Raw genomic sequence first — 17,618 nt, forward strand, 5'->3', positions numbered from 1 at the left:
CCAACTCGATGGATGCATAACATTGTCTTTTAAAGTGCTCTCTTTCGGTATTATCTATTTTTTTCTCTCTCACTGTGGGAAATGTCAGCCTTTCAAAAGAGTAGAGTGTGTAGGTCACAGAGAAGTTGCAGAAATAAGTAAGAGCCAAAAAAGTGGTGAATTTTTCTTGCTGTCTGACAGCTCTGTCGTAATATATGAAGGGAAGCCCATAATTTATACAGCACTCAGTGGGAGACTCATATTTTTCCCCCTAACTTGCCAGTAGGTAAATAATACCTGCTGTTCAGTTCTTACATCTCAGCTCTGCAAATCAATCTGTGCCTCAAACCTGTTGATTTAAACTAAAAAGCTGTAATGAGCCAGAATTCCCATTGCTACATTTAGACTTGAGTTGTAGAATGTCAGGACCTTGGTGTTTCAGTCAGCGTTGTTGGTTTTCATATGAGGGTGGTGAGGTCTGGAGAGGTGTCACCCATTCTACTATTCTTCTCCAAGTTCATGACAAGGATAGATCTTGAACCCAGAGCTTCTGAGCTATTTAAGTTAGAAAATTCTATAAGCAAAACCATGTACAAATACCTTATGTGTCAAAACTGACAGAACATCCAAATAAATGCAACTCTAGCTTGTCTGTTGTAAGGCTCAGGTCTGATTTGAGTCTCGAGTTAGCTACTGACTAGCTTTATAATCGTGAGCAGGTCACGAGCTCTTGCCTAGCTCTCTCTCTGCCTGATTCATGCTCTCTCCGCCCTTTCAATTTATCAGATGGCAGCCCTGATACGAGATCAAGTCCATGGAAGTTCTCTGTAAACTAGACTCTTAGCCACATGCCAAAGGGTGTTTGCCCTGCGGGAATTCATACCCGTTGGATTTGGCCCTAAGACCTGCTACAGACAGGCCATGCTAAATAGTGGGTCCCAGATACAGAAGAAAATGCCATAGGATTAAGTTAGAAATGTTATTTTTATTAGTTTACATATGTTCAGTATCATCTTAATACCATACCATTTTATCCATTGTCTTCTCTGTGTTCAAAACAGTTTTGGAAAGGAAGTAGTATTTTTATCATCCCCATTTTACTTATAAGTAAACTGAGTCTTAGAAAAGGGGCCATGAATCACAGAGCTTGGGTGGAAGCTTACTATATTGTTCAAGCAACAGTACTGTAGCCCACCGAAAAGCATGCCTTCTACCTGTGTGCCCCTCACTTTGCAGGACGTAGAGTAGATGCTCAGTTAAAACCTGATTAGTTTGTACCATCAAAGACCAGTGTTTGCTCTCTTATGAAGATACAATAAAAGGAAATGTTAAAAATGATACAGCTGGAGAAGGCATTTTTAGACATTTTCTTTTCATTATAAAAGTACAACACACAGAAACGTAGAAGGAAAAAAAGTCCACCTTCTCACTACTGTTATTTTTCACTGTATTTCCTACTAAAAATTTTCCCCCATGCTTTAGATTATTTTTACATATTTCTAACCTCCATGGATATAATTTTATGTTTTTCATTTAATATTTTATCTGTTGAACACTTTTTTTTGTTGGTAGAGACAGTTTTAAGTAGCACTTAATAGTCTTCTGAATTGACATGTCACCTGTACTTAAACCCTCCTTTTGTGGCACATTTAATTTCCCCGTTTTTAAATATGAAGAATGCTATCAATAAAGAATTCAGACATTCTTCTGTAGAAAGCTTTTTCTTTAGGGATACATTCCCAGAGGTGGATCAAAGAGAAGGAACAATTTAAGCCAATTACTTTAAATACAGTAATCAAGAAGGTTAGAAACACTGGAGAATAGGTTACCAAGGCAATGATACAGTATTTTTGTAGGGATGAAAAGAAAGAGAAGATTCAATTAACCAAGTCACGCTGATAAGCATGTCTCCTGAAGGCTCAGAGCCTTTCATTTCCCGCAGAGACAGTGGAGTGCAGTTGGTGCCAAATACCTGCAATGCAGAGGCGGGCCTTCCAGAAATCTAAGAGGCCTCCACTCTTGTATCCCTTTTTGATGCTGTAAGAGTAATCATTAAGAAGTGGTTTTCCTTGCATATCTGTGACACCAGGATTGCCTGCTTTACAAAACGGACTGAAATCTCTGCTATCGGGCTTCTCTGGTGGCTCAGGTGGTAAAGAATCCATCTGAAATGCAGGAGACCGGGGTTCAATCCTTGTGTCAGGAAGATGTCCTGGAGAAGGGAATGACTACCCACTCCAGTGTTCTTGCCTGGAGAATCCCATGGACAGAGGAGCCTGGAGGGCCACAGTCCTTGGGGTCTCAAAGAGTCAGGCGTGACTGAGTGGCTAACACTTTCTTTCCACTTTACTCTCTGCTGTAAGCAAACTGTCGTCAGACGTGTTGTACAGTGATCCTCAAATAGCCAATGGCGCTCTAGTTCCAGGGCTGCTCTTTGGAGACAGCCTTTTGCTGCCACTGCCATAAGAGGTTTCTCTTTCAGGAACCTTATAACTGTAAGTTTTGCTGCAATAACAAACTACCCCCTCATCTCAGTCCCTTTAAGCCATTTTCCATTTAAGCTGAGGTTTCGTGTTGGTCCTTTTCCACCTTAGTTTCTCATTCCAGGTCTTGGTCCAGAGGACTGGCTCCTCTCTGAGGATTGCTGTTCCTCTGGCAAAGGGCAGAAATGAGGCCAACCAGACAGAGCTTCTGCTCAGGTGTGGTGTATGTGTTGTACATCATCTCCACTCACATTTCCTTGGCCCAAGGAAGTCACATGTCCACGCCTGAACGTGGGCAGGATGCACACTTCCCCTCCTCAGAGGTGCTGTGAAGCACATGGCAAGGGTAGGAATGTGTAATTGAGATGAAACTGCTGTGAACAAAGATGCAGCCTACCGACTAGGAACTGGCTTCCTTGTTTTCTTCTGATCTCCTTCCATCCCCTTGTCTGCTGCAATACAGAACCTAGCTCTCCGTGTGAACTGCTTTGACTGCCCCCATACGAGAGGGTCTCAAGATACAAAGGATTTGCTAACTGAATGTGTGACCTGTCGTTCCCCTATAAGAGATGATGTCTCTATCTCTTCTCTGTCATCTCAGCAGGCCTATATAGTCACTCATAGCCGACAGAATGTTCTGGAAGGATGCTGGAGTCTTCTGCCTGATTCTTGGAGATTGCTTGCTCTGGGGGAAGTCAGCTGCCACATATGAAGAAAACCTGACTGCCCTGAGGGATATTGGTTAACCTCTCTGGTCTAGAGTCCCCACTGACCTCAGCCTTCTACCGCCCCTGCTGGGGGGTGAATCATCTCTGTGTTCAGTCTTTGTTATTATTCATCTTAGATTCAAAGACCAGGGAAAGAATATCTGATTAGCACAAGCTTGGGTTAATTGCCTAGGTTCAAGGCCAGCTGCAGTGATTGTCAGTCTTCTCTTTGAGGAGCTGCTGCTGCATCGCTTCCGTCGTGTCCGACTCTGTGCAACCCCATAGATGGCAGTCCACCGGGCTCCTCTGTCCCTGGGATTCTCCAGGCAAGAACATTGGTGTGGGTTGCCATTTCCTCCTCCAGTGCATGCATGCATGCTAGGTCGATTCAGTCGTGTCCGACTCTGTGTGACTTTATGGACAGCAGCCCACCAGGCTCCTCTGTCCCTGGGACTCTCTAGGCAGGAATACTGGAATGGGCTTCCATTTCCTTCTCCATCTTTGAGGAGAGTGGGGCCTAAAAGTGGAATGATGCAAGTCAGAGCCAGCAGAACTACTCCAGTAGTTCATGGGGGCTGCTGACTGAGTCAGCTGTTGAAATGCAAATCTAATCATCTTACTCCATGTTCAAAGCCATTAGGGGCTCTGTATGGTTTTCATAAGAAAGTTTATACAACTTTGATTGGTCTGTGAGTTTCTTCAGCATTGGCTCTTGGCCCCTTCTCTCCCCAGCTTCCCAGACAGGATCCCTCATGGAACCTTGATTCCAGTCTTACTGAGGCACTTGTAATTGAACAAATGATCTCATCCACTTTCAAGGCTTTCAGTACAATCTGTGTGATGACTCCTGGTACATGTCCCGACTTGGACTTTGAAACTAAACTCTTGTCTCCAACTGCCTTCTCAGCATCTCCACTTGGGGACCTAACAGACATCCCCAGTAGTGAGTCCAAAACCCAAATCCTGATCACCCCTACCTCCCTGCCCCACCCCAAACCCTGCTTCTCCTGTACTCCTCCCCATCTCAGGAAATGATAACTATTAGCCCTGTTTCTGCCTTTGCCAAGCAGCAGCAATCCTGTTAAAACATGTGACCTCATGTCTTCTCCAAGTCAGAGCCTCTAGTGGCTTCCAGTCTGTGTAAATACCTAAATCTTTACAGTGGCTTTAAGACTTGACATGACCCTTGGCCTCTGCCTTCACCTACCATTTTCCTGCTTCATCTTTAACCCTCTGGCTGCCTTGATGTTCTTCCATCAAGTCAAGCAGACTTCTGCCTCAGAGCCTTGCTCCTCCCTCTGCCTGGAAGGCTCTTGCCCCATATGTCTGTGTGGCTTCTACCTAGAATGGTGCCTGACACAATGAAGGCTTGTAGGGAAATGTGCTAAATGAATGGATTCTGACAGGCCTTTGGACATAGTTTCCTGGGAACATACTCTTCTATCAAGCTGACTTCTTTTGGTTCTTTCAGTCAACTTAAATCTCAGCTTCTCTAGGACTATTCCTGTGATTTATTAATATATATCCCCCTTTTTCTACTCTTTGAGGAAAAGGACTATGTCTTATTTGTCATTGTATCTAGTGTATCACAGGTTTCTTTGCATCTGGTTGACCCTCAGAAAGTATTTCCCTCAATCTCAACCTTGATGCAGTATTTATTTTAATAGGTGGTACCCGTACATGGTTTACAAAATACATAACATGCATGCTAGGGTATATAGGGAAAAGCGAGCTTCTGTTCGCCACATATTTTCTGTAGAGACTGTCATCCCTCTTATTGGGTATCTCCCTGCATATATTCTATGCAGAGACCAGCAATTAAACACTCAGTATTTGTTGTTACTTTCTCTCTAAGTCTTATATGCCTCTTTGTGACTCCATGGACTGTAACCCACCAGACTCCTCTGTCCATGGGATTCTCCAGGCAAGAATACTGGAGTGGGTTGCTATTCCCTTCTCCAGGGAATCTTCCTGATCCAGGGATTGAACCCACATCTCCTACACTGGCAGGTGGATTCTTTTACCACTGAGTTACCAGGGAAGCTCTAATATTCAGTATTTGTTTAAGAAAAAAAATTGAGATTGGTGCACAGATAATTGACACCAAATATAATCTTAAATATAAACTTGACTTACATATACTTAAATGGTTCACTCTGGGTAACCAGTTTGCTTAAGTAGTAAAATTTCTTATTCTCCTGAAAAACAAGTATTACCCTGAAAGTCCTTTTTAAATCTCTTTAAAGCCCATCAATTCACTTTGTACTTCCCTAGGTTGAAAACAGTGACTGTCAGTACATTTGCCTTGGATCTCTCAAGAGCTGTAGAAACCAGCCCTCTCTCCCCATCTCCACGTCTCCTGCCCTATTCTAGCAGCATCTCTTTCCAAGATCATTGTTGTTACAGAATTCAGTCTTGTGGGCTCTGCTAGGGCCCAGGGCTATGGCGAAGGCTTTATTTCTCTTCCAGTTCCTGTAGCCAAAAACGAAACCAAAGCTGAGACTGAAGCAGTGGAGGCTTTATTCAGTGGTCTGAGAATGGAGAGGCAGGAACTTTGTTCACAAATCAACTTCTCATCCCTTGGTGAGATGGGATTTGATTTTAAACAGCAGAGACAAAGGGAGGAGGAGTGAGGTTGGTGAGGGAAGGCATGTGTACCCGTTCATCAGGGAAGGGGCAGCGCTTTTGATGGCATGGATACCACCCTCTCTTATCTTCTTTTGGTCCTTGATTTCTGATCATGATGCAAGTAGGTGTGTCATGCTAATATAATAAAATCGACGTATAATGAGACTGTGTTGGAGGTCAGGTATGTCACCATCTTGGTTCCAACTGGTCCCATTTGGTTTTTGTTTTTCTCTTCCTATAGCTTCCTTTCTTATCTCTTAAAGATTTGTGATAACGCCTATTAAATGTGGGGACAGGTGGATTTTGAGAAAGGGAGCTTCCCCGATCGCTCAGTGGATAAAAGAATCCACCTGCAATAAAGGAGACACAGGAGATGTGAGTCCGCTCCCTGGGTTGGGAAGATCCCCTGGAGAAGGGAATGGCGACACACTCCCGTATTCTTGCCTGGAAAATTCCCTGGACAGAGCAGCCTGGTGGGCTGCAGTCCATGGGGTCACAAAGAACTGGATATGTATGACTTAGCGACTGAGCACAAACACTGGTCCTTGTTCTGGCAGCATTATCTTCCCTTGGCCTCCCTGCCTCCACCAATTACTCTCTTTGGTGTGCTCTGAACAGAGCACCCAGATTGATCCTGTGAAAAATAATGTAAGTCATTTCTCTGTTCAATCCATTGTTGGTTTCCCATCCTGCTCAAACTAAAAGCCGAGTCCTAGTATGACCATATATGCCAGTCAGGAGGGCTCCATCGCTGTTCATTGAAAATGCTGGGTTCCCTCTGTTACCAGGCCGTTTCCAGATCCTTCAGCAGCAACACTATAGAAATGAATATCACTTCTGTCAGACCCTTAGACCCTCAGATAAGCAAACCTTTCTTATTAAGAGAGGGAGCTTGTGCACAAGGGAGAAGGCAGAAGAAAATAGTGCCAGCTCCCTAAGTAGAAGGGACAAGCTGCTTTTATAACAAAAGGGAGGGTTTGCCTCATGATCACTGATAATTTCCAGAAATTGTCCACCTTTTTGATCAGCAGCAGGTGGCTCCAATTGGATATCGGGAATAGGGAGCGTTTCTGTGAAGGGAAAGGAGTGCAGGAGAATTTTCTGCGAGAAAACGTCTGAGCAGATGTGTCTAGAGTTTAGAGTTGAGGGACTTCCCTGGCAGTTCAGTGGTTAAGACTTCATGCTTCCAGTGTAGGGGACAGTGGGTTCAATCCCTGGTTGGAGAACTAAGATCCCACGTGCTACATGGCATGCCTAAATAAGTAAGGCAGTCTTATTAAACCTTTTTCTATAGTTGAACTTCTTGTCTTCTGGCAACTAAGTATATTCTTGGGTGTAACACAGGTAAATTTAATATTTTATTCCTGCAAGTCTGGCTTTTGTCTCTGGGACTTGGGCGTTTGTTCTTTAGTTGCCAAGGCCTGTTTTGCCCAAGGCTGTTTCTTGGCCTTATTTCCGGAATGGCTGCGCTCATATCGTCCTGCCTCGCCTGCATGGGCACCTTTGCTCCCTGTGCTCTCTGTCTAGAGTGCTCGTCCCCGGGTAGCTGTTCGGCTCACTCTCCGTCTCTCAGGTCTGTGGTTAAACACCTCCTCCTTAGAGAAGGGAGAGGACTGTGTGTAGAATGCAGGCCTGCTACTCTCCTGCTTTACATCTGTAGGATGTTCTTGTTTGTTCACTTGCTTATTGTCTGTCTGCCCCTCCCCGTGTAAGCTGCATGAGGGCAGGCTGTTATTCATGTGCTTCCTTGGTGCTGAACCCTGGCACCGGAACACTGAAGGCGTCAATTGGTAATTGTGGATTCAAGGAGACTGATGAGGCTTGGGTCTCAGCATACAGCCCCCTTGCAGCATATATGGGAAGCAGAGGTACTGGTGGAGTCTGGCAATCACTAGGAAGGTCGTTCCCAGTTCCTTTCTCTCCTTGCATCTCTCTGTACCCAAGAAACAGCATCCTGAGACCTAGGGGCCCAGGAAAGTGGCCTGGGCAGCACGGCCTGGGTGATGCTGCTTCCATAAGCTCCAGGTGTCTGGCAGTCTGGACACTGCTCCTTGAGCTTTGTGAGTCCTAGACTAGACTCCCCACCAGCTCCCCACCCTGGTCTCACTCCTCCTGCTTTGAGATGTGTCACTGCCTCTTTCCTTTTGGAAAGAAAGATCAGGTTTTCCTGGCATCCTTCTCTGCTGTTCAATTGGTTACCAGGGTCCATCCCTTCTGCCTCCGCAGGGTCTTTCCTATTGATCCCTCTCAGCTGTCACGGCTACTCTGTAAGGGGTCATCACTTGATTCCTTGACTACTAGCCTTGTCTCCCAGCTGATTTCCTTGCTTCTAGTTTCCTTCCCTTCAACTCTGCCAAACTCCCCCCAGTTAGAAGGTCTTTGTAAAGCACAGATCACATCATGTGCCTCCCTTGCTTCAAACTGTTTAACAACTTCCTGTCCCCACTACAGGCTTCCTCAGCCTTAGACATGTGTGTTCCGCCTTGATGGTTTGTGCCGCACCACCTATGCCATTGCTTACTTAACATTTATTTAAATATAACCATATTTGACATTTTTCCTTCAGCAATAATATCCTTGTAGGCATGGAGTAAAAATCAGTTTTCCTAATGTATATTAAAGTACATAACTATTATATATAATACACTGGTCTATGTACTGTCTAAGATGCATTGTAAATATCATGTTGTCAAATTCTTCCAAAAAATTGTGAAGAGGAAGGAACACTCCTAAAGAGATTCTCTGAAGCCACCGTCAGTCTGATATCAAAACCAGACCAAGATACTGCCAAAAAAGAAAATTATGGACCAATATTTTTGAATATAGATGCAAAAGTTCTTAACAAATTTCTTAGCAAACTGTATCCAGCAATATAAAAAATCTCATACACCATGACCAAGTGGGATTCATCCCAAGTTCCTAAGGCTGGTTCAATACATGCAGATCAATCAGTGTGATTCACCACACAAACGAAAGGGAAGACAAAGACCGCATGATCATCTCAGTAGATGCAGAAAAAGCGTTGTGCACATCGTGGGTGATGTTGTGCCTGCCATCTCGAGGGGACTGCCAGGACACAGAGGGCCCTTTCTCGCATGGCTGTTGCACGGCTGCTCCTCTAGCCTGATGCTCCAGGCAGAGCCTCTCCACTTTGGATTTCCGTAGAAGCAGGAGTGACAATGTGGGGTCTTATGAAGTTCCCTGTGCCTGGAGTGCCCTCCACAGCCTTTCAGTTTCTCTACTTGGTGGCTCATGTCTAGTCCTCTAGACCCAGCTTACCTGTCACACCACAGCACCATCCTTCCTTCCCACTCAGTCCCCAGGTTGTGTTTCATTGCTTTGATTTCTTTCTTCATTTTGTTCTTTGTCCATTATCAGTTTTCACATTCGCTACTACTGACTGTCCAGTAATGGTTTTCAGGTTTCCTGTCCCAGGTGTGTGCTCTCAGGAAGCTGGGGCTAGGTTTTGTTTTCTTACCTTGGCATTCCATTCACCTTGAAATGTGATGAATGCAGTTACCCCAGTGGAGCAGCAGATGTTCTGGGATTGCTTGAGATTAGGTGAGATCAAGAGTGAGGCATGTGAACCTGGGAGATGGGGGTTAACCGGACGGAGGGAGGAGATGCATTGATTGAGAAAGGCACCAAAGGCGTGATGTCCCTTCACAAGGCTTTTCAGAGTAGAACCTGCTGGACTTCCCTGATGGCTCAGATGGTAAAGAATTTGCCTGCAATGCAGGGGACCCGCGTTCAATCCCTGAGTTGGGAAGATCCCCTGGAGAAGGCAATGGCAACCCACTACAGTATTCTTGCCTGGAGCATTCCATGGACATAGGAGCTTAGCAGGCTGTAGTCCATGGGATCACAAAGAGTCAGATACGACTGAGCGACTAACACTACCACTACCTACTGCTGGCCCACATCAACTTACCTGATTGTTTGTGTCTAAACAGATTGTTCGTTTAAACTAAACAGAGTTTTTGGTGAATGTCTGTGTTTTCAACCCAGCCATTAGAGTTCCACCGTTCAATATGGTAGTCACTAACCACATGTGGTCATTTGTTTTAATTAATTAACATTTTAATTAATTTAAAAAGCACTAAAATATAATTCCTTCCATTGCATTAGCCACATTTGAAGTCTCTGTAGCCGCATGTGGCTAGTGGCTACCCTTTTGAACAGAACGGAATGGAACATCTCCTTCATCACAGAAAATTTTATTGGTCTGCACTGCTCTAGAATCTGAGTCTAATAAATCCCCCATGCTGATTTTTGTCCCTACAATTGAAGCCAAGAAGAAAGTCCCATGTCAGTGAGATTCCACTTGGATAGGATTAGTCAGCTTGTTTATTATTCATCTGTTGAGTAAGGAGAGGTTCTTAGTGATTCGGTCTTGAGGAGATGGATGATCTTATCATGGACAGGGTTTGACCATGTGCCTGTGGAGCCCTAGCCTGAGAGCCATCCCTGGTCCAAGCCACTGTCCCCCTCACCACAGCCTGTTCACAAAACGCAGGTGGATGAGGTTAGAGCTAAAGAGAGAAGAGAGAGGAGGACACAGGTAGAGAGAGGAGATGGAGATTTAGAGCCTCTGAGAGTCAAGCAGGTAAGATGAGGAAGAACAGAAAGCGGAGGGGAGCAAACTCCTGCAGTGGAAGAGGAGGCGGGTATTGGTGGTCATGGCATCAAGGGAGGCAGGGAGTCTTGAATCAAATGTTGGCTGTTTGGCAAAGCCATTATAGAGAATGAGAAATGGCTCGTGGCATTCCTGGAGCACTTTCTCTTGTCTCCTAGCTGATTTTGTGTGTTGTTTTACTTAAAATGGCAGACTACATGGAGTAAAAGAGGACCAGCTAGAATGAAACAGCATTAGAAATCATACATCCCTAAGAACCACGTGTACTTGCCACTTGACTGTCTTTCATTTTTTATTTCATGTTTGATTGAAGATGGACCCAGATTACAAGTGCTGTGGAGGCTGGGGTGGAAAATGATAAAACATTACACTTGAAGCTGTGGACTGAATTGGTAAAGTGCCAGAGCAACTGTGTTTGAAGGCTTTTGTAAATTAGGGGATGATTAGAAGAAGTTTCTCTTTGGCAAATAACTTAGAATTGATATGATAAGACCCAGGCTTTATTCATATGATTTCAGGCCTTTAAGCCTATAGTTGACTGGGGACCAAACTTCCAACCTTCTCTCATTTGGGCTGTGAGCGTGTCTGCCAGTTGGTGTCCTGTACAATTTCGGAGGCAAAAATTAATGCTGACTGCAAGGTGATAGATTTGCAATGCTGAAGGAATTTGCAGCTTTTAGGAGAATAAAAAAAAAAAAACAGTGGCTTTAACTATTTTTTGGATTTTGCAAATCTTTCAGATATTATTAAATAAGTATATCTTTGACAAGATTGATACTACAGTGTTTCTCAAACTGCAGTGAATGTCTGAAGGACTTATTAAAATACAGATTGCTGGATCCCCATCTGCAGAGTTTCTGATTCAGTAGGTCTGGGTTGACCTCCGGCATTTTCATTTTTAACAAGTTCCCAGGTGATGTGGAGACTGCTGGTCCATGGACGATGCTTTTATAATCACTGTTTCTGTGAGAATTTAAATGCAGCTTCAGTCTGGATTGGCACATTGTGTTCAAGGAGGGGGCAGCAGTTCATTTGAGGAGCAGGGGGCGACAGAGGATGAGATGGTTGAATGGCATCACCCACTCGATGGACATGAGTTTGAGCAAGCTCTAGGAGATAGTGAAGGACAGGGAAGCCTGGTATGCTGCAGTCCCTGGGGTCACAAAGAGTCAGACACAACTGAGTGAGTGAATAACAACAAGCAGTTCATTTTGCCTCTTTCTTTTTTTATTCAATTAAGTTTTATTTCTTTTATCTTGTATTTTTAAAAGTTGTATTGAGCATACTATAGTTGATTGATAAGGTTGTGTTAGTTTCAGGTGTAAGCAAAGTGAATCAGTGATATCCACTGTTTTTTTTAGATTCTTTTCTCGTATAGGCCATTAGAGAGTGCTGAGTTCCCTGCACTGCACAGTAGGTCCTTATTAGTCAGTAGTGTGTATACATCAATCCCAATCTCCCAATCTATCCCTCACCCCAAATTTTATTATTTTTAATTGAAATATAGTTGATTTATAATATCATGTTAGTTTCAGATATATAGCATAGTGATTCGATTTTTTTTTTTTTGTAGATTGTATTCCATTAAAGGTTGCTACAAGATATTGGAATAATTTCCTGTGTTATACAGTAAATCCTTGTTACTTGTCTGTTTTACGTATGGGCATTTGTATCTAGGAAAGGGAAAACTACAGTAGGGAAGGCAAATGTATAGTGAGGATGGAAGAGCTCTTAAATAAGCCAGTACATGGATTAAGAAACAATCCAGAAAATTATAAAAGCCATCTTTTGCTTCTTTCTGGCTCAGTGTTTTCCTGCTGTAGGGTTTGGGCTGGAGGGAGAAGGAGTTGTGTTCGCTGTGGTGACCTGGCTCTACGCTGCCTTCTTTCCCTGCCAGGCCAGCCTCTCCTGGTGAAGGCCGTGGTGCTCTGATGGAGCAGGTCCCTTCCCCCATCCCTCACCACCTCCCCACAAACCAGGAAGCAGCCCACACTTGCCCATTAGGAAGCAGCCATATTTGCAGCATTTGCTCCTGACACAAATCTCTGCTTCTGGGAGATCGCTGCAGTCCCAGGGCAGTGGTGGCGTGAGGATGTCACGTGAAGGCCCAGAGCCTTTGAGTGGCCAGGGAGGCTGACCACTGGGAGGACGTCAGGAGACCTGGCTTCTATTTCTGGGTGGACTTCAGATTCCTGGGGTGACCTTGGGGAAACTTGCCAATCCTCCACAATCCCGTTTTGACTCCTTGTGTCTGTGAAACAAACCTCTCCCCACCCCTGACCCCTCCAGTCCATGAAAACAGAAAAACAAAAACCTAGGTCTGGTCAGTGGCCACCAGGGCATTTAGGAGCTGATGTGCAGAACTCTGAGTGCCTGAGGAGAAAGCTGCTGTGTAAACACAATATATTATTAATAACATGTTAAAAAAATAGCATCACACGCTCAGCTAATAATAGCTGCTTTCAGCTATGGGGGAGCTCTGACACACAGGCTTCCAGCAGTGTTGATGAAAGAGTGACTGGCTTCTGAATTTGCAACACATTTAAAAGAAGATGAAAATAGGTTTTTAAAACATTTGGAGCATATTTGTAGGGATATTTTTGAGGCAAATATGATGACAAATCTGTAAAATTCAACATGAATAAACAAATCATTGATTTCTTGGGATTTTTTTTTTTCATTACATTTCGGAGTTGTTTTACAGTGTGGGCTATTCCACAGGCATTTTGGCTTAAGTGTTAGGAGCCTCTTTCCTCTTCCCATCCCCAGTGGTAAGTGGTTGATGCCCCTTTAAACTCTAGAGGGGGACGTTACAAATCAGTCAGTGGTTAGGTAATCAGTTAATATAGGGAGGTGGCTCAGCTGGTAAAGAATCTGCTTTCGATGCAGGACACCCAGGTTCGATCCCTGGGTTGGGAAGACAACCCACTCCAGTATTCTTGCCTGGAAAATTCCATGGGCAGTGGAGCCTGACAGGCTACAGTCCACGGGGCCACAAAGAGTTGGACATGACTGAGCAACGAACACTTCATTTCAGGGAGTCAAACCTTCCTGGGTGGACCCCATTTGTGGTTCCAATCAGTTAATGACTATATATACTCTACAGATGCTTGCAGGGGCGCCTGCCAGGTGCTGCTATAGATACTGAGATGTGAAAATGTGGTTCTCACCCTTAAGGAACTTCTAGGTAGTTTTGGTTAAAGATATATAAGCAGGATATTATGTAAGGAGACCACTGTGTCTCTTATACCTGTCTCCTTAACAGAATCCAACAAAACCCAAATCCACTTTTCGTGCATTATCAAGGTGTGCCTGTGTTGACCGGGAGAAAGAGAGAGTCCTGCAGCATCACTGGTCCCTGTCAGGAAGGAGCTCAGACATTTGTTCCTGCCCGCTCTGAGGAATTTGGAGATGGAGGCTTCTTGAGGATGTTGTGGTAAATGCTCTACAGAAGGTTTAGCACCCAAGTAGTGCCTCTCACTTGGGTTCTCTCATGCCTCAGTGAGAGAAGACTGATCAAGTAACGGGTGCGCTGCAGGTTTCTCAAGGAACATTAGACCCCTCCTTCCTCAGCAGCTGAGGGTGGGGGTTCCCTTCTGTTCAGAGAAGGATGGATTTTCCCCCATAGTGGAAGCTCGCTAAGGATAGGGCCTTCCCTTGAACTGGGCCTGGGACTCAGCCCTGAGAGATTGTTCAGGGAATTGCCTGGGGAACTTTATTTTTCTACTGAAATATAGTTGGTTTACAGTGTTGTGTTAGTTTCAGGTATACAGCACAGGGATTCTGTTTTATACGTGTGTGTGTGTGTGTGTGTGTGTGTGTGTGTGTGTGTATCTTCCCTGGTGGCTCAGATGGTAAAGAATCCGCCTGCAGTGTGGGAGACCTGGGTTCGATCCCTGGGTCAGAAAGATCCCCTGGAGAAGGGAATGTCTACCCATTCCAGTACTCTTGTCTGGAGAATCCCTTGGACAGAGGAGCCAGCTGGCTATAGTCCATGTGGTTGCAAAGAGTCAAACATGACTGAGTGACTAACACTTTCACTTTTTCATGTATGGGTATATACATGCATATTGGAGAAGGGAACGACAAGCCACTCCAGTATTCTTTCCAGGAGAATCCCATGGACTCTAGAGAAGCCTGGCGGGCTACAATCCATGGGGGTTGCAAAGAGTCGGACACGACTGAGCAACTAACTCTTCACTTGATATACGCACATACATACATTCTTTTTCAGATTCTTTCCCCTTATAGGTTATTGCAAGATATTGAGTAGAGTTCCCTGTGCTGTCCAGTAGAACCTTTCTGTTTATCTACTTTATATATAGTATAGCATGGGTGCTCAGCTGCGTCCAACTCGACACAACCTCATGGACTGTAGCCCGCCAGCCTCCTCTGTCCAAGAAAGACAGTAGTGTGCGTATGTTAATCTCAAATCTCCTGGTTTATCCCTCCCCCACTCTTTCCCTTTGGTATCCATAAATTTGTTTTCTATGTCTGTGGGTCTACTTCTGTTTCTGAGAAGCAATTTAAAAAGCAAATACAGATGTCTGTATTCACCCCTAGAGATTCTGATAAGATTGACCCTGAGGAGCAGTCCCTGGGCTACTGTTCCAAAAAATTCCTCAGTGGGGTGTAAAGTGTGAGGGCTAGAAAACCGAGTTGGAGATTAAATTTATCTGAAAGGGTGAAGCAGAGAGAGCATGTGTGCTGGTCACTTGAGTGGAGGCCTGACTTTGAGGCTCTTTTTCTGAAATGGCACCTCTCACGGTCCCATTTGCTAGCAGGGAGAAGTGGTTACTTCAAGTGCTGGGCACCGTGGGTCCATAGTTGTTTGTCCTGTGGGATAGCTGGGCCTTGGGCCAGTTGCTTTGGGAGCTTTGATCCCCCAAGCCCTGGAATCCCTGGTCCTGCCCCAGTGTCTGGTCACTAAAGGGCCCTCCAGGAAGCCGTCTCATTCCTGCAAGATGCCCCTCTTGGCTGTGGCCCCCTCCACCCTGATTACCCTGCCAGGACTGTGGTGACCAGCGCCAGGCGCTTCACCTACTGTAGCCTTCATTTCTGCTGCTGTGTCCCTGGGTGCTTTTTGCCTGTAATCTCTACACACCCACACCCACCCTCCCACCCACCAACCCCCACACACCTACCTGTAATCTCTCTACACACATGCCAGCACACACGCTGACACCCCACCACTCCCCCACCATTGCCCACCTTGAGTGTATGTTTCCCCCCAGGCTCCTTATGAGGATATAGGGCACCTGGGGTGGATCACCTGCGTGGTTTATCGGTCCAGGATTCTCTTTAGCTCCGGTCTATACCAAGAGCCCCCGCCTGCTTATTACTTTTCCTTTTCTCTTTTGTGTTTCACCCCAGCCCACATGGATCACTTCTTTCCGTGTTTTGATTTTGTGATTTTACTTTTTGGCCTCATGCTAGAGCATGTGGGATCTTAATTTCCTGACCAGGGATCGAACCCACACCTCCTGGATTGGAAAGTGGAGTCATAGCCACTGGATCACCGCTGAAGTACCTTCCCAGCTGTGTTTTTGAGAGAATAAAACCTACAACTAATGTGTTGATAAGAAGCCTTTGGAGTGAACTCCACGCAGCCTGTTTACCCACTTATTTCTGACCCTTAGGTTTGGGAAAAGGTGTCTGTCTATAGACTGGTTAGGATTCTAAGTCGGTGCCACTTTGGGTCCTTCTGTTAGTCCAGAACATGGTAATTAAAGCATGGGCAATGAAAAATGGTTTTATTTTGTGGCTCGGGAGGAGGGCTGAGAAGGCTTCTAAGTGATGGTGACCTCAGGTTGGGACAGGAATGATGTAGGGCTGACTGTAGTTATTCTTGTATTGGTGTCTTTTCTGTTTCTCTTCGTTTTCATTTAGTATTTTGACCCTTCTATCTCCACCATCATTTCCTCAGGTTTACTTTCATTTTCTGTATTTTTCCCTCCTGTGAGTGTCTGGGTTGCCAGCTGGTGCATCCCAAGCCCAATAGTCATCCTCCCAGCTCCACCCCACTCCTCTGGCTGGGTGTCCTCTGACTTTTCCCATGACCTCATTCCTAACTTGCTCTTTCCTCTCCTGTGCATGGTGTCTTGGTTGACTTCATCCTTCCTTTTCTCCTCTCATTTATTTTTTAAAAGAATTGCTTCATCCTGCCATGAACACTCTATTTTTTTGCTTTTAATTTTATTTTGGAATATAGTCAGTTAACAATGTTATGATAGTTTCAGGCGGACAGTGAAGGGACTCAGCAATCCATATATATGAACCATCCCCCCACCCCCGACCCCACCAAACTCCCCTACCATCCAGGCTGCCACGTAAGATTGAGCAGAGTTCCCTATGCTATACAGTAGGTATTTGTTGATTATCCATTTTAAATACAGCAGATGAACTCTCTTCTTTTGTCATTACTGAATCATTCCTCTTTATGTTTGAGAAAATCCAAAAGTGTCTGGCCTGTCCTATCAGCAAGAGACATCCAGGGTGTGCTTTTCTCTTCCATCATTTAAGCCAGCATTAATGGATTAATTTTTTATGCTCTGTGCATTATCTTATTTTATCTTCAGGTAGGAAATATTACTCCCACTTGACAGATGAGGAAATAGAGGCTAAAAGAAGTTCGGTAGCTTGACCAAGATCACAGCAGGTTAAATGGTAGAACCTGGAAAGTCTCACTTCAGAACCTCCACTCTTTGCTATTAACCTCTGTAGTCCAGCTAGAGGAGGAGTGACATGTTGTGTTGCCAGGCAGGAGAATGGATTTCATGGCCTTGAAGACCCTTCTGTACCAGCATTCATGGGATGCTGTGAGGTCATGTAGGATGGTGAGACCCTTTCCCATGGGGTTGGTTTTGATGATAAATCACTGAACTGTGTTCTAGAAATGATTCAGCATTAATTCTGATGCTGTGGGTGGGCATGGTGGGAGTATGGCAAAGTATGGTGGGTCCTAGGGCCTCGGCTTGTATATTCGTCACTGTCATTGTGTAAACTAGCCAGATGGAGTTCTCCCAGTTGATACCCTATGTTCTGTTTCTTTGCAGAGCCTGTGTCATCTTGGGGGTGATATTCCTTCTGTCATCTGTGTGTATAGTGGTCAAAGCCATCCATGACCTCTCGACTAAGCTGCTCCCGGAAGTTGTAAGTTTCTTCTTTTTTCTTAGGAGTCTTTCC

At 44.8% G+C, this 17,618-nt stretch overlaps 1 protein-coding gene across 1 annotated transcript in view; it reads left to right on the forward strand.

The window, feature by feature from the left end:
* The window catches only part of TMEM163 (transmembrane protein 163), a 277,527-nt gene that overhangs the window by 213,731 nt on the left and 46,178 nt on the right, over positions 1-17,618 (forward strand). Inside the window, exon 5 of the mRNA XM_068969547.1 lies at positions 17,489-17,585. Coding sequence (XP_068825648.1) covers positions 17,489-17,585 — 97 coding nt within the window. The remainder of the gene's footprint in view (positions 1-17,488; positions 17,586-17,618) is intronic.

This window comes from Capricornis sumatraensis, chromosome 3 (genome assembly GCF_032405125.1).
Source record: "Capricornis sumatraensis isolate serow.1 chromosome 3, serow.2, whole genome shotgun sequence".
Taxonomy (NCBI): Eukaryota; Metazoa; Chordata; class Mammalia; order Artiodactyla; family Bovidae; genus Capricornis; species Capricornis sumatraensis.